This window comes from Carassius auratus, chromosome 31 (genome assembly GCF_003368295.1).
Source record: "Carassius auratus strain Wakin chromosome 31, ASM336829v1, whole genome shotgun sequence".
Taxonomy (NCBI): Eukaryota; Metazoa; Chordata; class Actinopteri; order Cypriniformes; family Cyprinidae; genus Carassius; species Carassius auratus.
Window position 1 is genome coordinate 12090540 of NC_039273.1, and position 23829 is coordinate 12114368.

Here is a 23829-nt window from a genome sequence, read left to right on the forward strand (position 1 = left end):
CCGGGTGTGTGTGTGTGTGTGTTCACTGCTCTGTGTGTATGCATTTCGGATGGGTTAAATGCAGAGCACAAATTCTGAGTATGGGTCACCATACTTGGCTGAATGTCACTTCACTTTCACTTTCACTTTTCACTTTTCACTTTTTACTTACAGTGTTTATATTCAGTGATTTCAAAAAGACGCTCAAAGGGATATTGTGCAATCATCAAAGTCTTCACATCACACGCAACAGTAGCAAAGACAGGTTTACCTGATCATCCTGATAGCTGCTGTGATCTGGCAACTCATCAGACTCAAAAACCTGCTTGGGTAGACCTCTCTGCCTCTCCTTCTGCTTATCCAAAGTGTTGGGATTGAATGCGGTGCCCAACTTGTGGTACCTGTGCATTCAAATATTTTCAAAGCCTTTTTAAAATAAGTAAAAACATACATACATAAATAACAAAAAATTGACATGAAAAGCTTTATATGATAATTATGAATTAAAATAAAAAATAAAAATGTGTGCCTGAATTAATTTTCTAATAATTATTTTGTTATATATATATATTTTTTTTTGTGTGTGTTTGTGTATGCGGCGGGGGTGGGGGGGGCAAGAGACTAGTTTGATCATAGTTTAAATTATTACGTGTTAAACAACTACTAGCTATTTAAAATTAATCACTACTCAATTTTGTATAAACAAGAAAACAAAATTAACTTAAACTATAACTTTTTTATAGCATTAAGCATTAAGCATTAAGCTCTATTTTATGTAATGAGTATTTTACATACAGTACTAATGTTAAAATTCAGTTCAGTGGTGCTTTGTCAATGATGGATAAAATTTACAGAAAATCAGTTTACATAATTATATAAAAGTTTGTAGGCTTAAAGGGGGGGTGAAATGCTCGTTTTCACTCAATATCCAGTTAATCTTGAGTACCTATAGAGTAGTACTGCATCCTTCGTAACTCCAAAAAGTCTTTAGTTTTATTATATTCATAAGAGAAAGATAGTCTGTACCGATTTTTCCCGGAAAAACACGACCGGCTGCAGGCTGTGGGCGGAGCTAAAGAATCACGAGTGCCAGTAGGCTTTTGCGTTGAGAGCGTTTGAAAGCTGTGACATTATCGTGAGGGAAAAACCATCATCCAAAACAAACCATGGCTTACAGTCAGATTCAGCCATTTATTTATGATCCAGAATCAGATCCCGAGGCTGAAACTGAACGAGAGCAGCAGCAGCAACGACTCGCTCCGAGCGGGGCTCGAACCCGGGTCTCCGATGGGAGGCGGACGCACTAACAAGGAGGCAGAGATATTTTAAGCAGTTTTACTCAACGCCTGCGGTTCCAACACACGATCGTGACCCTTTTTCGTTGGGATTACAGCATCCTTAAGAAATAAACGATACGCAAATCCGTCGTCAAACTGGGCCTTGTTTGTAAAACAAGCATCTTCGAAATGCAGGGAACAAACAAAAACACTTGCACAACTCCGTTGATGCTCTGTAAAAATAAACTCCATCCACTGGTCCCTTAATGCTGTTTTTTTTGGTAATCTGTGCAGGGTTGTCTTGCCCTGGCAACCAAAAACACACTTCTTTTGTGACTTTTCCCGACGCTCTCGCTCTGATCAGTGAATGCCTGTTGTGCTCTCAGTACTCTGCTATACAGGAGCCCGTGCTCTTCCGGCAGAAGTGCCCTCAGGACCCATATAAGGAAATTCCGCTCCATCTAACGTCACACAGAGCCATACTCTAAAAAAACTTTCCAAAACTTGTGACAAACCGGAAGGAGTATTTTGGGAACAAAAATACTCCTTCAAACGTACAACTTAATTTTTGAAACTTTGTCCATGTTTAGCATGGGAATCCAACTCTTTAACAGTGTAAAAAACTCAGTATGCATGAAATAGCATTTCACCCCCCCTTTAAAGTAAACTTTCAACCTTAATGGGAGTAATATCATCACTTCCATTTACTTTTCTCATAAAGACTGGGTGATAATAATCATTATATGAAGAGTTTGGGCTTATCAATTAAGAATCACCAAGGTAACTGATTCACAGTAACTTATGAAGGTCCTATAAATATCTCAGAAGCTGCTTGAGTTTGCCTCAAGAGTTAAAAGCCCCAGTGAAAACTACCATAAAAGCAGCATGTTGGAGAAAGACTGTTAGGCAATATACACTTGAATTCCTCTTTGTCATTTATGAGCAAGCCCACACAAAATTTGTGCCTGCAGAAATCTACAGATAGTGTTACAGATACTGTACTTCCTCAGGATTGAAACATCTGTCGTCAAAAAGAGGCACCAAAAACATAACACTTTCAGCTTCATATTTAAAATCATGGATCAGAATCCCACGCATCAGAAAAAAAAGCTGTATTATTTCTAAAGTGAGAACAGATGTAAAAAGGAAATCAAGTGAAGCATCATACCTGCGGTTAACAACGGCCCAGTCCTCAGTGTAAGACCGGACGCAGTCTCTGACATGTGGATCATTCTCACTGGAAAAAGAATTTAAGAGGAAGAACAAGTCAAATATTTTAAAGCAGTATGTAACAAAAGAACAGCTGTTTATGTTCAAACAATATGTACAAAAAAACCCTTTTAAGCTTAAATGACTATTGAGATAATCACAAAATACATTTTAAAACTGTTCACAGTGACAATCTGATTCATTTCGTTCCATTACGCCTCTCGCACTGTGTACATGCTGGTTTGCAGAGACATACTAAATGTATTCCTCAATTCTTCGAAACAATCCTCCCTGAACACACTCACCCCTCCTCAGGCACAGCCTGGCCAAGAGTTCGGCACTCTCTTGGCGTGTAAAGCACTTCAATGTCATCTGGAGGAAACTCAATCAGATCTCTCAGTGGTCCCGACTCTATGAGGGGAGGGTGTGTGATCAAATACTCTTCAAATTCCACTGGCTCTACAGCCTCTGTCAGAGGAATCTATAGGGACAAATCCAAAGAGGAACAGAAAGAGAATGTGAGAACTGTTGCAGCCATCTCCCAAGAAAGACTGTCACACTAAAGGGGATAGTGGTAAATACCCCTTTGAAACGTCAATCTCTCAGATTTAACACCGAAAAGTATATTCTCTTTAAAATGTAGTACTCACAGCATTACTAGTTGCATTCCCACCCACACTGAGGTTTTTGAGAAGTTGAGGTGAGCCTCCGTACTGACCAGCAATCTGCTTCCTGACCTCAGCCGCTACAGTCCTGGAGAACAAGACACAAATACTTAGCAACAAAAGCCAACAAAGTCAAGAAAAAACTTGAAAGTTGAGATTTTTTCCACATTGTTTGTCCCACTGAGAATAGCTTGATAGAACTGTACAGTACAGAAGTACTCCATCCAAGTGTTCCAATGATGTGTAGAGTATACAAACCAATTACTGCTAAAATGGTACAAGTATTATGCTATTCCAAATATAGCCAGAGTCTTATGATCTTTTTCATGGCCTAAGCTTTTGTAAATAGCAACAATCAATGACACATCAAACTAATACTGGCAGCATACTGGGCTCACAAAAATAATGCACTGAAATATGTGGCTATTATTTTCCATATTTTTCATTCATTCAGCAGTTTTAGTTTATGGTATAGGAAAAATATATTGTGACTTTTAATCTACCTTAAATTTAATTGAATACAAAATCTATACTAACCATGCACAAATCGCAATTTTGCAGGAATATTCAAAAACAAAACAGCATTAAAACAAAAAGTCAACACAAAAAACATACTAGCAAAACTTGTGAAGAGACAAGTCTCTGCATGTTCACATTACAATACACCTAAGCCCCTCCAGTAGGTTAGGTTGAAAAGGTTCGTTACTGTAGAGTAATGACATAAGATTGCAACATATTTTTTATTCAGTTTTACTGTCCTATAAAGTACAAGCAGAAAAACTATCATCAAGGTTTATATAAAAGCAATGTGTCTACAGTAAGAAGAACTAAATTTACAATATTATCACAATGTCTTTGTTGTAGCATAGAGTCCAGGTCGATATCTCTAATCAGAATCCTCTTCTAATACACTGAAACAAAACCCCGCCCCCAGTGCCCTTATTGGTTCTGGAGGGACCTTTATTTAGGCTGGACATTCCTGAAGAGGGAACAGATGATTAGCCCACGCGGATGTGTTGTTTACCAAGGCACCGGCTAACACCATGACTTTCAGTGAATATTTCACACATCTCTGAAAACGTCTTGCACTTAAAGTAAACAGAGCCATGAGAAACAGCTTCTGTGACTTACAAAAAAATTATAATAATAATTAGATTTCATCTGAATATCTAATTAGCAAGTCATTCAATAAAAAGGGGTGAGCTTCAAGATTTTTAGTGCTTTCAGTTTTGCTTTGTGTATAATAAAATTAGATAAGACATTGACTTTTTTGGGGCTTTTTGTATTCTATATTATGGGTAAAACCAATATTATCTTATGAATAAAACAAAATGCATAGCTATTTCCTTGATCATATCAATAAAAGGCATTTTTCTATTTGGTTTAATAATAAGTAATGATTGGAATCAAGGGTGCAGGTGCCACTAAGTCTATTCTGAACTAATCAAATCATCCTATTACATGTCACTGAAAAGACAACAGCATTCAGCGTCTGGGAAATGCCAAGACTGTGGAAACCACCAGGGAGCCTAAAAGGTCACTTCCTTTTTTAAACCCATATGAGGTCTAATCTCTGATTTAACACCACAAAGGAAATCTAGACTGAAAAGAGATGTTTTTAACCAATTATGAGACTTAATTGTACTGGTAGTCTATTATGATAACCCAGGGACCCTGCTCCACAAAATAGGCCACTAGCTAAACATCGATCACATAGTGTCTTTACAAGGAAAAAAGAATATGCTTGAAATTTACTTATGCATTATATTTCAGGACATACTGAATATCAGTCTGAAATGGTCTTAAAGGCTTTATAATAGCTGCATGACTACAACAGCAATGCAACCCATCAATATCATGCAAGGACATCTGAGCACTTGTCAGCTGATGATGTTCTCCGTAATACACCAGAAATTATTATGCATAATTATTATTAATGATCTCCGGGTTTAAAGTCATTGCTTACATTATTTTTAATTCTCGTTATTTACTTAAGAGTTTAAAAGCTGTGGTGGACTGTGCATATACTATAAGACTGCATATTGACTATTATACTAGTGTACCATATGACTGCATACTGACAGCATAACACCTCAAGATCCCGATGTGTCAGTATGTCAAGCCATCATCTCACAAACACTAAACACTGCATTTCATTGAATCAGCCTAGTCTGCATCGTTAAATCTCTAGATGGATTTAACAAAAGACGTATTTATGTATTATAAACCCAGGGATAAAGACTGATTTTAATGCACAGAAGCACAAAGGCATTATACTGCTGTCTTGCTGTTTAGGGTGGGTCGCTCGGGCATCTCTATGGATGCATCTCAAAACCTAGTAAGCTGCCTAACTAGACGGCACTCCAGTCGCGCCTATTAGACCATACCGAGCAGTCTGGGTAGGCAGCTCCCTAGGTTTTGAGACACAGCCTCTAAACTCAGCGTCTGCTCAAGCTAACTCAACGCCTAGGCCTTATTTGGGAAAGACTGGCACGCTCGCCAACTGCATGAGGCAGAGGACAAAGAATGGTCGCAGGGCGCTGGGAGAATATATTTAAACTCAATAGCTTGGAGGTGCGTTAGATATCCTTACCTGCTGATTTTCTGGGCAAAGGCGCGGCGCTCAGCCATTACTGTAGCCGCTGAGTGCTCGAGTAACTCCAGCGCTCCAGTCGCGATATTCCTTCCACCCCCCGTACCAGTATTTCCACAAGCCCCACCTCCTGACGCCTAAAATAAGTCTGTGATTGGACAGTTGAGAAGTCACTCATAAAGCCGTAGTAACCAGAGCAGGTCAGAGGCGGGACTTGTCGGAATACGGATGGGAAAAAATAACGCGCTCCAGACGAACGAGAGAGGAGAACGTACCGTAAAACTGTAAAATAAACGCACATCATCTTTCAGTCTCTCGGGATCGTGGGTCTGAGTCTTCCCGGTGATTCATATCCTGTGCGAACAATAGAGGGCTCTTGTACAGGAAGCCATATGTCTAGAGAAAAGTGTGAAATGCATCCGTTACCACTTCCACTAATCGTGTAATCTTTAGATAATGACAGCTGTATTTTGGTGTTAACAAATCTAATTTAAACTTAATTTAAACTCTTAAAGTAGCTACGTAAACGCTTAAATAATAGACAAACAGATTTCCTTACCTACTTATTTCATTTGATAATTAAACTAGATTGTTACTAGTTGAAATAATGAATTAAGTCTAGTACGTATTTCAAAGGCATCAGTCTTTCGAGATCCCTGAACGATGTCAAACTCATAAAAGACAAATAACAAACGTCTTACAAATGAAACACACTAAAAATATTATTTCTTAAGACTTGAATGTACGACAGTTTTTATCAATACACATAGTTGCTCTTGATAAATATTTTATTTTAACATAACAAAAACCTTCAAGTCTTGAGATGTAATCGGTTTTAAAAGGAACCACAGAAATCACAACCATTCTTTAATGTTAAACCTTGATAAGTAGGTTATATACTATAGGAGTTCTTAAGTGTAACAAGACATGTGAGCAGGTATGTTGTAAATGCAATGGTTTTGCATTCTTTGCTTGTGGTGGAAATGTCATCTAAGCATTAGGGAAAGAAAAATCAATGACATGTTTCCAAAAACGATGTACGTTAACTTGTATTGGTCGTATTGAAAACTTGAAAAGCCCTACTGAGAGTTGTACTGCTGAAGAATTACTGTAGATGAGAGTGTTGTTACAGGTAATGTTGATGGATTTCGAAAGGACTCCTCCTCATGAGTTTGGCTGACCTATCGGGAAGAGTTCCCTGCCCTTCCAGGTTCCACTCTCACTTCAGACTATATATATATATATATATATATAGTACAGACCAACACCTTCTCATTCGAAGAGTTTTCTTTATTTTCATGATTATGAAAATTGTATAGTCACACTGAAGGCATCAAGGGTTATTTGACCAAGAAGGAGAGTGATGTGGTGCTGCTCCAGATGACCTGGCCTCCACAGTCACCGGACCTGAACCCAATCGAGATGGTTTAGGGGTGAGCTGGACCGCAGACAGAAAACAAAAGGGCCAACAAGTGCTAAGCATCTCTCGGGGAACTCCTTCAAGACTGTTGGAAAACCATTTCAGGTGACTACCTCTTGAAGCTCATCAAGACAATGCCAAGAGTGTGCAAAGCAGTAATCAAAGCAAAAGGTGGCTACTTTGAAGAACCTAGAATATGACATATTTTCAGTTGTTTCACACTTTTTTGTTTTGTATATAATTCCATATATAATTCCACATGTGTTAATTCATAGTTTTGATGCCTTCAGTGTGAATCTACAATTTTCATAGTCATGAAAATAAAGAAAACTCTTTGAATGAGAAGGTGTGTCCAAACTTTTGGTCTGTACTGTATATATATAAAATTATATCTGGCAATAAGAGTTTAAATCATATATTCTTATTTTTAAAGGTATTGTTCATCCAAAAAGGAACATTATTCACCTACAGGCAATCCAAAACTTAGATGAGTTTGTTCTTCGTTGGAACAGAGTCCAAAGAGCTGATAAGAGCCTGATTCCTGTCCAACAGTTAACATCTTGTGAAGTGAAAAGCTGTGTGTTTGTAAGAAACAAATCGTTAATAACATTTCCTTCAGTGAAAAAGTCCATCTCCCATAGTCCTCTCACAACAAAATCCACCAACATATTTGTTCAGAACTGTTAGTTTGTAGACCATGCTTGATCTGTGCATATTTCTCTCCTAACTCAGACAAGATAATTTTTCACTGGAGAAAGCAATATTATGGATAGAGGACTCCAATTTTGTCCAGAAATTATAAATGCCTTAATGATTAATTTATTATTGTTACAAGCATGCAGCTTTTCATGTTAGATTGGATGGACTAGAGTCGGTTGGATTACTTAATTTTTCAAATTTTTATTGTTGGGTGAACTATTTATTTATTTAAATTAAATTGTAGCTTTCATATGATAACTGTCCATGCAAGAGCTGTAAAAAACAGTTCTGTGTTTGTTTGTTGCTTAAATGTATGTAGGCAAAGTTTTTATCTCTTCATTTGCATAGTGAAATTCTGTATTAATTTTTCACTTCAGAAGCTGGGTATTTCAGTGTTAGAGGTTGTCAGTCTCTAATGAATGAGTTCTCTTATGATTGACGGAGGGCAGTTTTGTGTAATATGGTGAACAGGCCACGACATTTGGCAGTTTAATACCTTCATTCAAAAACAACATTGAAGCATCATCCAGAGCCCACGTCTGTAATGAAATATGTCATTATAGAAATATCTGTCTATAAAGTGGCTAATGGCTAATAAAATATACTTATTAGCCAATTACAGGCCTTGACAAGTAGCAAGGTCATTGTCTAATGGCCCCATAGCCAGGTCCAGCACCTTTATGACCCCTCAGCACTTGTACTTACTCTATTTCAGACAGCCACCTCTGTTTGTGAGGATAAAATGTGATAAAAGTGAAATATTGACTATGCTGAATATCATAATTGGACTTTTGTTCTTAAAGCACCACTGCTAAGCTCCGCTGTCTATTTAAAATTTTTAAATATCTCTGTCACTCAGAGAAATCTAGGACAGACTTTTAGGACTTCTGAAAGACTTCTGCTCCATTGTTTCTTAGTGGATATAATTTATGAGGTAATTAACAAAATAAAGATTATAATTGCACTACCGGTCAGAAATTGTTATCTTTTATGCTCACCAAGGCTGCATTTATTTGATGAAGAACAGAATAAAACAATCAAATGAAACATTATCAGAATTGAAAATTCTAACAGTTTTCTGTTTTCGTTTTTAAAATGTAATTTATTCCTGTGATGGCAAAGCTGAATCTTCAGCAGCCATTTCTCCAGTCTTCAATTTCACATGATCCTTTCAATACCCTTTTTTTTAATCTCTTTCATAAGACTGGACCTGGTCAGAAGCACTGACCTTGGAGCCCCTGGATACGGAGACATGGACCAGCAGTGCAGCACGAAAACTGGTGGCCACATTAGAGGCCTCCATTCTTCCCCTTAGCGCAGGTCAACCAGCAGCCTCTCTGTGCTGCTCAAGGAGGTGCTGAGGAGGCTGACTCGTACCTACAAGAAGCATATCACCGCACCTTCATGTCCTGGTTTTGGGACGGACCCTCAGCCCAGCTGGGCATCCACAGACTAGTGCAGCTAGGAATGACTTCCGGAAAATGTGCAGGAGATTGGTACGGCCAGCAGTGGTGGCACACATACTCCGGTAAGAGTGCATTATAGATACTTGTGTGTGTGAATGTGTATACTGTATATATGTTATGGGTTGCAAGACTACTGATTTCTTCTAGTCGATTTTTAATAAAAAATACTCGAGTTACTCGACTACTCCTGGTTCATGCTGTAAATGCAAAGACATTAAATAGTTTTTATCAATAAATGCTTATTAATTCATAGCCTTGTGCAAAATTTACATATATAAATTGTCAAAACTTTATAATTATAACATGACATATTTAAATGTTCATGTAACAGCCAGTATTTTTATCTGTTTTGTATCTGTAACAATCACAACATTCTTCGTATCTTCATTCTGATACAACGTCATACAGTTACTTGATAAGACCGTTATGACCATCTTTTTTCATAGTTATCACTGAATAAGTATGTTGTGTTAAACTAAAATAATTATACATTTTTACAATTATATTTATCATGCAAGCAGAGAGATGTCATGACAAACATTTAGTGATTATTTGAACATGACTGCATCAATTCAATGCACACATTTTAATTACATTAACTCTTTTTATTAAGTTTATATTCATTCACTTCATACTCTGTGATTTTAGAGGTCTGTGTATAATATTGCGCTGATCTCCTGGCTCAACTGTTAAATAGCAAACACCGGACTTGTTTGTTATTAGTTTTTGAAGTCATTATCCGCGCCACTCCAAATAAGGTATTCTGCTTCAGGCACACCCCTAATTATTACATTACATATTTAAATTTTACATGCAACATAGATAAGGTTGTATAAAGTAAATGCTATACGCAATATTGTAATCCTAAAACTCACATCGTACTTGCAAACTCTTCACATGCATTGTAGTTAATGCATGCTCGAGTAGTCGAATGTTTCCGACAGCACCGAATAGTGGTTGAAGTAGTCGATTGTCTTCAGTGTACAGTGCTGATGTTATTGATACTTCACTACTGTGGTCTTATTGACTCTCTTTCTCTTTTCCCTAGAGCATATTAAGCTTAGAGTACTGTATCGGCATCTTTAGCGGAAAGCCTAAACAGGCCTACTTTTTTGTTGGATTTCAAGGTTAGTCTTTTATAGGAGACAAAATAAATGAATGCACGCAAAGAGAAGGTCATCGCCATCAGAGAAGCTTATTTTATTTTTCCCCAAACCCAACAAAAACGCTACACCATTCATCATGCAAGGGTATCAGAAATAGCAGGCTTTTTTCATTTACATAAGCAGCTTGCATTGCCATAGCCAACTCTCCATCACTTTCAGTAGCCAGTGGGAACCTTCAGTTGTACATGTAGGTAGTCAATATTTACCCATTTACATTTTAGCAATTTGAAATCCACCCCGCGATGATGTCTAAATGACAAGTAATACATTCTCCCTGCCAGGTTCAGCCTGCCGTCTGCATTCATCATATGCAAATGATCTAATATAATTGCGTGTTTGTAAAGGTAATTTCTCTACACCCAAATTAAATGACGGCCCCCTTTCCGGCATAAAGAATGTGCTTGTACAACCAGATTCGGTTATGCAGCATTTAATCCATCCAAGTTTAGGAAAGGCCGAAAAAAATTCTCGTGTTTGATTGTTTGAAACCCAGCGGAGGTGGGTGACTTTGAGCTGCTCTGCATAGAAATTGGGCAAAGATATGCATTTTAATAATCACTGTGTTTTTTGAATAACTTGTCTTTTGTTTTGTCCTTGCAGATGACAGCTTGATTTACATGGATCCTCATTACTGTCAGTCTTTTGTGGATGTCAGCACAAGCGATTTCCCTCTGCAGGTAATGTGGAATTACAAAAAGCTGACCGCCGCACAGTGATGTGAATTTAATAGTTTCTGTACTTAAGGGTATGAATCTGAAAGTAGACCTCCACGCTCAATTACCGAACACAAGAGATTTACACATTCTTCTGTACTTTGTATCAGCGGCAACATATTTTATCTAGCTCCAACCATTTTATATCTCAGCCTCATAACTTATTTTTATGCTTTTTGTATGCTGTAGAAAGTGGCCTGGCAAAAGACAGAAATATTGGTCCATACTTTTAGCTCAGCTGTCTAAGCCTTTCAGATCTCAGGCAGAATTGAACATTTGTCAAAAAATGTGTCTAAGTAAAATCGTTTATTTCTGCGATCTGATTGTTTCACATGAACATGCATTGCTTATTTGGAACAGAGCTGGCTGACCAGTTTAACACACCAAAATGTCCAATACTTAAGCTGTGCATTTGCATGACTGTGATTACATAAACAGAAAAACAAAAGACTTCTATTTACACATTTTAAAGGATATTTAAATTTTCTTTTCTTTTTTAAAGTCATTTCATTGCCCATCACCAAAGAAAATGCCTTTCAGTAAAATGTATCCAAGCTGTGCAATTAGAATCTACTCGAAAAATGTTGAACACCATGAAAGAATCAGTACCGAGCTGTCAATGGTGGGTAAATCTTTCAAAAATGTTGTTTTATATTGTTTTGATGTACAAAAAAAAAAAAAAATGGCACGTTAACATTTATTTTTAATCTCATTGGTATGCTTAAAATGACAAACTTAAAAAAGAAAAGAAAAGAAAATTGGCATTTTAAGCTGCAAAAAGGCTGTTATTTAAATGTCTATCAGCAGGTGGCAGCATTTCACTACGTATTTGCAAACTGTAAGACTAATGTCAATGCTTCCAGCACAGACTACTGTTAGAGGTTTGTCGTTCTTTATTAGAAGTAACAATCTGCTGTATCTACCTTTTAATTAAAAAGAAAAGGCTGATAAACTGTTTGTTAATGTGACAGATATTGCAGCCTTCATCGAAAGAGAAGTACCCTCCATTCACTTTTATGGTGGGACACGGGAAGGATTATGAACTTTCAGTTGCAGTAGAAAAGCGAAAATGGCCTTTTATCAGGGACACACGGAAAGCAGGGACAACATCAGGAGACTTTGTGCTGCTCTGAGACTTCACGCCAGTAATCCAAAACCAAGTGATGCACCACAAATCAAGACTGGATCAGTCTGTATTTACACTGTGGGTCTAAACTATAGGATTCTTTTCTACACTGTTCTTGTGTCATTTCAGAAAAAGCCTATTTAAAAAGACTGCAAGGAGTGTATGAGTTGACCATTTCACTGAACTCATACTGAAATCAACACATCCATGAAAGCAAAGTTTGATAAAGAGATAGTCAAAGTCTGTAGTGCCAATGGACCACATTCGATTTGATTACAATTATATTTACAACCTAAACATGCAAACATTTCAGTGTGTTCATATAAATGCAATGTATGTGTACTCAAAACTTTTTTTTTTACAAGAGAAAGTTCTCATTCATGTTTCTTTTCTCTGGGTATATATAGTTATTTTTTTTTAAACAATGATTCAAATCACCTATCTAGTCTACTTTTTGAAATGTATACATACTGTAGTTATTTAACTTGTTTGTTGACATGTTTTATGTTATGTTAACCGGAAGGATAATGTGCCTTCACAAGTAAGTAGAAATCACTGTATCACATATAACTGAATTCAAAGCCTAAATAAGTCTGTAATTATATTTAGCAGTGGTAGCTATGTTGAAAACCCTCTCTGCCACCAGGTTTTAAAGCAATATTAAATCCAGAGAAGCTGTGCTGACTAATATAAGATTTTAGTTTTAACAACAAAACAGTGGTATAATGGCAATATGTGAAAGGATCATCATTAGTCTTTGGTAGCTCAGTGTTTTTTTTTTTTTTTTAAGGTGTAATGGAAAACCATAAACCAACATGAATTAAGGAAAATATACATATAATTGTTGTGATTAACTTTCATTTTTATTACAAACACCTTTGAACCAAAGCACTATGCATTGAACAGAACTGTAACACTTGCTGCAACACCAGATATTCACATCTAGTATTTAACCAGCGTAAATGTGTTTTCTGTTATTTATGCAGACCTAGTTGTCAGTTTGAAGGGTTTTGTAATTTACCACAGTGTGATGTTATATCATGCTTTAATTGGCAAAATCACAAAGAACATTTCAGTTTTAAAACTGCTGATTTCAGAATGTACAATAAATCTGTTTAAGTGATTCTACTTATTTATCTGTAACAACTTAAGTTATTGACCTATTTTCAATCTTTTAACTCATCTTCCCCAACAAACACTGCAAATGAAAACGAGTCGCACTTGCTAACTCCCTTTCATAACCCATTCAACCAAATGGAACAAATCTGTATCTGGTGATTACGCCATTTTCCGGGGGAAAGAAAATATCCTTGTGTTGGACTCAATGTTGCCATGGTTAATTCCTCTGTTTCTGTTCCATTTGAGCAATGCTTGTGCTATTTTCATGTTAAATCCAAATTCTTATATTAATAAGGTCATGGCCTTCAATTACAGGGTCTGGTTGGGGGAACAAGTTACCCTTCTGTGGGACCAAACAGAATAAGTCACTGCTTGTCTCACCACTGCATGTCGTGAAGACAGAAGCAGCGGAGCACAATAACCCCATCGTCTCATAGTGTTTTCCGGTGTCTGTGATCAGTAAATTCATACTGGGCTGTATTTAGGAAACAAGGCATGGAGAACAGAGAGGAGAAAAGGAAGTTTGGGACATTAGGGCTGAGGCAACATGCTGGCTTTTCCGTCAGTGTTATATGAAAGGGCACTTGTGCTGGGAGGCATTGCGGCTTTGAGGAGACTTTGTGTTCTAGCTATATTTACGATGATGCCTGTATGAATATTTGATTAATGAGTCACTCATGCTCTCCAGGGGGGGAATGCTGTATCCCAGCAGCAGCTACAGCACGATACCAGACCTCATCGCTCCATTATAGCACAGCTGCCAATAGTGCCATTGATTCCAGCAGATGCCTTCAAATCTAATCTGCACCAGCGAGCGAATTCCACAGATGAAAGAAGCGGATTTCTGTGAGAGGCTTCGTTCTGTGGGCAGTTTGGATTGAATAAAGTTTTCTCACTTCTCTCTCTTTTTGATATGCATTTTGACAAGATGGGATATGACATAAGGTTTTTGATGCAGGCTGTAATGGAGAGAGCGCAGTCATCAATGCTGAATGGACTATCAACATCAGTTCAGTGTTTATTCTGTGTTTTCTTTAATGTCATTCTTTTCGTTTCTAAGACCATCTCTAAGACCACCAGCCCAAGCTAAATTAGGCCATGCAATTAATTATTTCCTTCAGATGGAAATGGACAGACAATAACTGCATTTACACAGATTATACCAAGTCAAGGAAAGTCTGCTAAAAGGAAAAAAAAAATGTGAATGTAAGAAAATTAAATCATTTAAATCCAAAGAAATTCATCTGTAAGGTTTAACTAGTAAAGTTTTTCGACTTGACAAAGCCTAGTTTCAAAGTGTTTGAAAAAGAGAGATGGACAGACAGATAAATAGATTTGTGGGATTTATATGCCACCTGCAGTAGGTCACTAGAGCTTAGCTTTTTACCATTTTACTGTAACTTAACTGGTGTGATAAAACTCACAACAAGTGTTTAGTGTATTCCCATGTGACCGTTGGTGGATTATACATGTAAATTTACACTGACAGCACGTATGTCTAAAGTAGAGGAGTGTGTTTGGCATGAGCTCAGGTGGCAGCAGGGTTGGGCGTCTTGCACCAGGTGCTCTGCTGTTTGATTTATTCCCCTTTTAGAACTCTGGAATGCTGGGAATTTTCAAACAGGTACATGAAATTTCATCCTGATGTTATAGCAGTGTGGTTAAAATGTCTGCTTGTTAATGTAAATACTACTGTGTGTGTCTATCTGGCTATACAGTATATGTGCACAGTTCTTTCAGAACAGTTTTCCAGGTCCAAGCTGATTTCTTTAAGGGATAGCTCACCTGAAAATGAAAATGCTGTCATCATTTGCTCAACCTTAGGTTGTTCCATTTGTATGACTTTTCTCTTGTATGATTTTCTTCTGCTGAACACATGCTATTATATTCCTGTGTGGTTGACCAGACAGTGAATGTCAATGACATTAATCAGGAATGAAAATAGTGAAAAAGATGTGAAACGCTCTGGGAGTATGCAAATTTAAAGCTGATTTTATGTATGTATGTATATATTTATGAACTATCAGCTTTAAACTTTGGATTGAGGATTTATGATAAAAACCTTCCCTGGACCTTATATATGGATACATTTTAAAACAGAGTTTATTAAATTTAAAGAATTACCAAATCATTAAAGAAATATATATATAATATATATATGACACTTTTTGTATTATATTTAATAACTTGTTTTTTTAGGAAACAGAAGTAACACTAATATTTGACATTTATATTATTATGTTAATTTCTATTTACTTTCAAATATTAAATCATAGAGCTTTTATTTTCCTCACATTAATGAACAACTGAGACATTTTTTTCTAAATATCTTCTTCTATATTCCTCAGAGGACAGAGGAGAAAAAAACATGCAATGACACTTTTTATTTCAGAGTGAAGTATTCTTTTAAAATACAGTTTTTTTTTTGTTTTGCTTATTCCCACCACTATTGTACCATTTCCCTCCACTGAGCACCCAAGCTTCCCCTGAGGAGTGTCTTAGGCCAGCCAGAACCCCATCCCCGCTCTGCCATGAAAACACGGGGCGCCGGTTTGGATAACAGATGTGTGTGTCTGTTTTCATATGCCTTTCAGGTGACAGGACATCACGTGGGCTGTTTCTTGCATCTCTTGGGCTATATGGAGCAAACACTTGTTTCCTCATTCCCCTCTCCTCTCAGGCATGGCCGACCCCCTGTCACGATTTACTAACCAAATCCATCCAGAGCTGGCGGGAGCAAAGGCTTGAAAGCAGGGGATATTGCCTGTTGTTGGGCCTGTCGAGTCAGCTATGTGTGCTCCTCAGTTGAGATGGAGGCTTTGGAGGGGGTTGGAGAATTGTTAATGCAGACACCGACATTCATTCCAATGAGAGGAGACACTTCACACCACAGAGAGGCACAACATCTATCTCACAGAAACACTTTTGTCAACCAGTGTTCCTTTGCAGTCATAAAAACATATTCAAGGTGTACAGTTTGCACATTTTATTTGAAGTTAGCAATGAAAATCATTTTGCTTGTCTCATTACCTTAGGCTCCATAAGGAAGCAAGACACTGTAAAACTCTGCTATTAATTAACAGGGATATGACAGTAATTGCAACAGTGAATAAACTTAATCAGCGTCTCCCCTAAAATTTCCACTTGATGTTACAATGAAACCTCTGCAATAAATGGAAAATGGAGAGAGATAATGATCTATTTCTATATAGTTATTTTAGCCTATGAATATAAAGTGTTAAATGATGACTGTAAACATAAACGTCAAATGCTTGAAAGTAAAAATTCATATACAGAGCTAAAAAGTCACTGTGTATATAAGTGTGCAACACCTATAGAACCGTGTGGGGCCCGGGGCCTGCAAGGGGACCTTAAGATTACGTTAAAAAAAAAAAAAAAAAAAAACAATAATAATGATATATATATTGCCTACTCTCTAGACAGCTTCCTACTGTCTAGAAAAACCTGGATACATGAGGTAGCCAAATTTTTAATTAAAGTGTTATTTCTAGACTTGTAAATATCATGTATACGTATTACTGAAATCTTAAAACTCCCTAGACATCTTTATGAAAACAATTTTTTTATACTTATGCCTAAATTATGCTCTAAAATATTTAATCAGGTTTAAAAGAAAATATAAATATATATTTATCCTTAATTCTTACACTGTAAACAACTGGGAAAACAGAAAAAAAAAACATGGGGCCTTTTTAATATTGTTATGGACAATATAGTCTTGGAGTAAAAAAAAAAAAAGGTTAATAACCACTGGCACAAAAGCAACTATTAACATTTGTTTACATCTTAGTCTTTTCTAATGGCAATTAATGGCTTTGCTTAATATAAAATAATTAATTAAAATGCTATTTATTTTAACTATTTTTAGCAAAATCAAATGAGCAAGCATGTTGCTGTTCCAAATATTAAGGAAATCTGACATGCAGATATTCAGACTGTGAGATTTATACAACAATTCAATAATCAAAAAGTTAATATTGAGGAACTTACATTTTAGAAACAATATTTTCAGTTTCAGTTCTATTTTTCCTCCGCCAAAGAAAATAGTTCAAAACAAAGTCAAAGCAGTCTCAATTGTTGGTGCCTTTGAGAAGTGAAAAAAAAAAAAAAACATTTTATCAGTCAATGATTCCAATTAATTATTCAAAGACTCATAATGCACAGACAAAATATGCCTACTGACATAACAATGTTACCTGCAAAAAGGATCACTGAAAAATCTCCACCACTAATGTAATGTACTAATGTTTATGGCGGCATTCTTGTAACATTGCTCAGCCAATCAAATCCAAGGACAGAAGGAACTGTCGTTTAAACAAAAAAAAGTTAGGCTATATGTAATATGTATACATGTAATACATGATGGGCACACTCTGTTAATCACAAAGGGGACTAAAATAGCATCCTACAACGAAAAGGAAAAAAGGCAAAAAAACATTATCTGTTAATGATCCATTAGTTTGTGCTGCTGAAATATTGGCCTTCTCAACACATGTACCTATATACTAAAAAAGGCCATTTAAAATGATTCAGTGGCCCTGTGTGGAGGCATTAATTTTCTGTACTAAAAATATATTTTTAAAGCAGGTCTCCGTCCCTACTTTTTCTTGTGTGTAATGCATAATGGATTTCCATCTAATCCATTACAGCTGTGGCTCCTTGCCTCACCAAGGTTTTGTCTTTTTTAAATGAAGTTTTAATAAAGCACGACCGAGGGTGTCCAAGGTCAATTATAATCTGCCTTTCCCCCAGGTACAGATACTTGTGCTTAGTTAACCATAATATCTGTCAGTCAGGAGGCAAGAGAAGGCTGAAGCGATCTAACAGAAATGCTTTTGCGTGTCAGTGCACGTATACGAGTGTGTGTGTGTGTGTGTGTGTGTGTGCACATGTTGACTATTTTTCCCTTTGATTGGCATGTAAGGTCGACTTTTCCTGTTAACAAGTGGACAAAGAGGCTCACATCATCCACATCATTTACAGTGCATGTCAGCTTTGGGAAATATATCTCTATGCCTCATGAATAGCTTGAGTCAAGACAGAAAATGGCCAGGAGATAATAATTCAATATTGAGGCAGAGAAAGTGTATGTGATACTGCAGTCTGATCCCCTCTTTGAGAAACATTTGATTTAGAACTAGTATTTACCTATTACAGTTTACAGATTAAACTAGGCTTTATTAGCTTTAGTTTCATTTACTGCCTGCCTAAAAATGGTCATAGCTAGATTGCAGGCTGGTTGTAGAGGGGTTTTATGTATAACCATTATGCAAAAGTTGCTTCAACGGCATCTGTACATTGAAAATAATCTGATTTTCTCTTTTAGGCAGCAGATTTTTGGACAATTTATAGATTAAATGTATAATCTTTACGAGCTTTAGCCTCCTAAATACTATAGGTTAAAGTAAAGGCTATTTAACAGGTTAAAGCAAACGTTGCTACAATGGCAGTTCAACATTGAAAACTATTTGATTTCTTCCATTAGGCACCAGATTTTTTGCAAATTTATTATTATTTGCTTTAAAAACTAATTTAATAGGATAAAGCAAAAGTTGCTACAGTGGCATCTTAACATTCTCCAATAAGGCACCAGGTTTTTGGCAAATGTATGGCTTGTTAATATGATAAAATCACCTGTTCGTTTTTTTTTTGTTTTTTTTTTTTTATTTTATTTTTATTAAAATAAGCATGTTTAAGTAACAATGTGCAAGTTTTACCAATAATCTTCTTATCCTTTAGGACATTCATCCTCACCAAAACTCCACTCTCTCTCCCCTCTTCTCACTCCTTGCTACAGATGGGTCTTTGACAGGTCTACAGCTGTTCCCCTAATTGTTCATTAAGTGTTCTATTGATTCCCTGATTCACAGTACATGTGTGTTTCAGACTGGCTCTGGTCTGAAGAGACAGACCCACACATCCAGCCCCTGAGATGACAGAACCGGCTCAAGCTGAAAATGCAAGCTGTCACTTTCGATCCAGCCCGTTCCCCTCTTATCTGAGAACGTGCCCAGGATTGCCTCCGATCACCTGCTAGCTTTTTATTAGCTAAACTTTTAGCATCAATCAAGTAAAGGCAGTAGCATGAAAAAAATATTTAATTCCTTGTTAGGCCGGCCCGTGCCTCAGATTGCACCTGGCTTTTGGGAGAGGCTTTACGACGTGAGTGTTATCAGAGCAGGGAATCAGTTGCAATTACATGGAGTTTACTTGCCACACTCAGGAGAGCTAAAGCAAGATGGCGTACATACAGCTTCCCCATGCAGAGGATATAGAGAGAAAGAGAGAGAGAGAGAGAGAGAGAGAGAGAAGCTCTTGCTCATCCACGCCGTCGACTCGAGGCAATTTTTAAAGAGATAAGATCATCTCCAATTGTGGATTGTGGCAGTCAAGCTGGTCTCTCCTCGGGCTGTTCTAGATTTAATCTCCAGACGGGGCAGATCAGAAACAAGGATGCCCTCACAGGCTGCCCATAAATCTCCTGCCTAACAAATAGAACCTGATAAAACTGTAAAAGTTATTTAAATTCTCCTAATGGACAGATTTATCCATCCTGATGCTCTCGGCATGCCGTGCTCAGTCAATGCTCGGTGCAGCCTCTTTGACAAAGTCATCATTTCCTATTTCGTCTTTGCAGATAAAAAGATTAAAAACAGACACACACTCTGGGAAGAAAGGAGATGTATTCCTCTTATAAAGCTGAAAGAAAGACATAGGACATAACAGTGCGTCATTTTCTCCTCACTGTGAATATAAGAGAGAGCAATTGCAACTGTGGTCAAGAATAGAAATGAAAAAATGTCTCAGTCTCCAATTTGGCTTTAAGATTGGATGTACCTGGACTAAATCAGTTAGAGACTTAGAGGTCTGTGTGTATCTGTATGTGTGGACAGGACTCTAATGCCACTGAGGGACTGATAATGTTCTCTGTAAAACACAATCAGTCACCCCTGCCTCCTCTTTAGATAAGTCTCCAGGACCCCAATCAATACCACACAGCCTCTTGTTCTGTGTGACATGACCACACCTGATTTGTTATAATGGATTACCAGTGGGATGGTGGAAATCCAGGCGCTAAGGAACTGGGATCATAATACAAACTTGACTGATTTGATCTAGTATCTTTATCTTTATATCAGTTTAATTGTGGTAATTTTAGTACTTCAATTAGTTTTATTTTTTGTTAGTTGCCAAGGCTACATTTCTAATTTTCACTCAAGTTTTTAAAGTTAAAGTTTTTAATCTAATTTTTTTTATTTTATTTTAGCTTTATTTCAAAAATTTGATTTAGTTAAAAAAAAAATAACAATACAGTCACTTTTATTTCAGCTTGAGTAAATGATACGTTTTTAAATAATTTATTAATTAATTGCTTCATTCCTTCATTTGTTTATCTATTTGTGTATTTATTTATTTATACAAATTTTGCTGTGAACTGTTCCTTTAAATGCTAACACTGCTAAATGTTTATCACATAAATTCTGAGAAGTACAGTATAGGCTTGACTATTGTTGTTTAGATCACAGACAGTACATCCAAAACCATTTAGGCCTAGGCATTATGATTTGTGTCCTTTTTCTCTTTGTAACTTTGGTCACTTGCAGCAGAGTTTTATTTTCTCTCAGTGCTGAAGGCCGTGACCTTTAGGTTGCTAACTGCAGCACCCTAAGCTGACCACACACTCTCTTTCTCTCTCACAAACACACACACACACACACGCACGCACACACACGCACGCACGCACGCAGAATGATAGGTGGTCATGAACCATTGCTCTATGGCCTTGCTTGCCTTTGCAATTTTGTGGCAATACTTACAAGGCCATTTGATTCTTAACTCTTCCTTGCCAGCTCTGTTATAAACTGCTCCACATATTATAAAGAAAAGAAAAATGAAAGGTTGGCACATTTGTTTCTGATGTTATCCTTACAATTCCACATGAGCTGACTTTTGGTTCTGTTTTCTTCACAGTATTACATTTAAATTTATTCATTTAGCTGACACTTTTATCCAAAGCAACTTACAATTGCTATATATAGCCCCTTTCACACTGCCATTCCGGCAAATACAGGGGTAAAGTGTTCCTGTAATTGTTTCCTGGTCGCTAGATTTGGCACTTTCACACTGCCAGTGATGACCCGGTATATGTGCGTGCTTTCACACACAACCCTTGAAGATCCCGTAACGACACGTGACATCAGCGCGTGACGTGTAATGTACGAGTCGACAAAGCTAGGCACGTTAAAAGTGAGGAACTAACTGATCTGAACTCTGCTTCATTACAGTTTGCACATATGTTTTCGTCGCGAATGTTGATCTTCCTTCAAAACAGCCGGTAAAAAAAGTCACGCGATAACGCGCGTCATCACTTCGATACCGAATTAGATCTGGCTTTGGTTCACACAGCGCTCGTTCCGGATCGATTACCGCAATGTTACTATGTCCCCGACCCGGGTTCGATTCGGTAATCAATTCCGGGACGTGGTTGCTTTCACACAGAAGGCGACCAGGCAATGTTACGGGAATATTGCGGGTCCGACGTGCAGTGTGAAAGGGGCTTATGTCAGAGGTCACACACCTCTGGAGCAACTAGGGGTTAAGTGTCTTGCTCAGGGACACAATGGTGTCACACAGTGGATTCGAACCCGGGTTTCTCACACCAAAGGCATGTGCCAACACCACCCATAGTATTTAGTATGTACTAAAATAATATGATAGTAATCATGTAAATACTGTACGCTACCCATATTTTTTTCAGATACTAATAACCAACCACATATTAAGAAATACAATAAACAACTACAATAAGTTAAACTAAATAATGCACAAATGTCCTAAAAATAAAATAAAAAATCAGTGTATAATTTTCTCAGTAATTTAATTAAAACATCTGGTTCAATGGTTACTACTTGATATTTATATCCTTGTAAATGATCACAGAAACATATTATATTATATTATATTATATTATATTATATTACTTAAAGGCAGGGTAGGTAAAAAATATATAAAAAACTTTTTTTTTCAAATTTGTTTAAACTTTATTTATATATCAATACATAATTAAAATGTAAGTACTCTGAAAAAGAAAGTATAAAAATCGAGTGTATGTAGACCTCTCACGACAGCTCATTATTTCCATTCACTCCACCCCCTCCTTTCTGGGCTCCTTCCAAAGCCACGCTATAGCTATCATCTTGAGCTAGGCCTATAGATTATTTATCTTCTCTACTACGGCTCGCTAAGTAATGTTATGTTAGCTATATTATGCAGCTACGTGTGCTAATGACACATGCTTCATGAAAAAATAAACAAAAAAATATGTATGATCAAAATACAAAAATAAAGATTTACCTGTCCAGCAGAAATCAAGCCATCAAGCAGTCACTTTTCAGCCCCTTGAGTTCCCTCAGTTCTCGCATCGCTGGAAAGCCACGCCGATATTAACTCACGTTTTATTTCTTTGTTTATCCAAAGACTTTTTGTTCATTGCCTTTTCTTGTACTGTTACTGTCTTCCTTTTTTTGCCTGGTTTGCCTTCACTAACTGCATAGGCCAGTACTGTGAATTTTGCTTGCTGTTTCTCTACTATTGTTTTGGTATTCCTAGGATCCGTGCCTCTTGAATTCCTCAAATCAAACGTACGCGCGCAAGTGGGCAGGTCATGTGTGGCAAAAGTGTGGTTGCCATGGTTGCGAGAGAGTGACAGTCGCCTAAGCCAATACTATGTTTCGTCCCGAATGGAAATAATGAGCTGTGTTTAATACAGATTAAACGGTCTAGAGTCACTCGATTTTTATACTATTTTTATCAGAGTACTTACATTTTAATTATGCATTGATATATATAGAAAGTTTAAACGAATTTGGAAGACAGTTGTTTATAAATTTTTTACCTACCCTGCCTTTAAGTATATAATACCAAGTTCACAGTAAGTACAGTAATATTATAATGTAGTGCATAAACAGGTTACACATATTTAATCACTTACTATCTGCTTATTAGTAAGAAATAAAATGAACAACTTAATTATGTTAAACAATGCACAAATATCCTAAAAATAATTTAAGAATTTCAATTTAATATAAATAATTTTATTCAAAGTTTACTACTTTATTTGTTTCCATATATATATATATATATATATATATATATATATATATATATATATATATATATATATATATATATATATATATATATATATATATATATATATATATGCTTTTTGTCTTTAGCCCAGGCGAGATGCTTCTGACGCTGTCTGTTGTACAACAGTGGCTTGACACAAGGAATGTGACAGCTGAAACCCATCTGTGCGTAGTGGTTCTTGAAGCACTTACTCCAGCTGCAGTCCACTCTTTGTAAATCTCCCC

At 36.8% G+C, this 23829-nt stretch overlaps 1 protein-coding gene and 1 pseudogene across 11 annotated transcripts in view; one reads left to right on the forward strand and one right to left on the reverse strand.

Annotated features, from left to right (window-relative positions):
• Positions 1–5855, reverse strand: part of LOC113050554 (dedicator of cytokinesis protein 7-like) — a 45297-nt gene extending 39442 nt beyond the window's left edge. For all 11 annotated transcript variants that reach the window (XM_026213613.1, XM_026213612.1, XM_026213611.1 and 8 more), the window contains exons 1-5: positions 5724–5855; positions 3116–3218; positions 2771–2946; positions 2425–2493; positions 251–380 (exon numbers count right to left, since the gene is read on the reverse strand). In XM_026213613.1, the coding sequence (XP_026069398.1) occupies positions 251–380; positions 2425–2493; positions 2771–2946; positions 3116–3218; positions 5724–5761 (516 nt within the window). In that variant the 5' untranslated portion in view covers positions 5762–5855. The remainder of the gene's footprint in view (positions 1–250; positions 381–2424; positions 2494–2770; positions 2947–3115; positions 3219–5723) is intronic.
• Positions 5856–6743: 888 nt separating this feature from the next.
• Positions 6744–12592, forward strand: LOC113051191 (cysteine protease ATG4C-like; annotated as a pseudogene).
• Positions 12593–23829: the final 11237 nt, after the last annotated feature.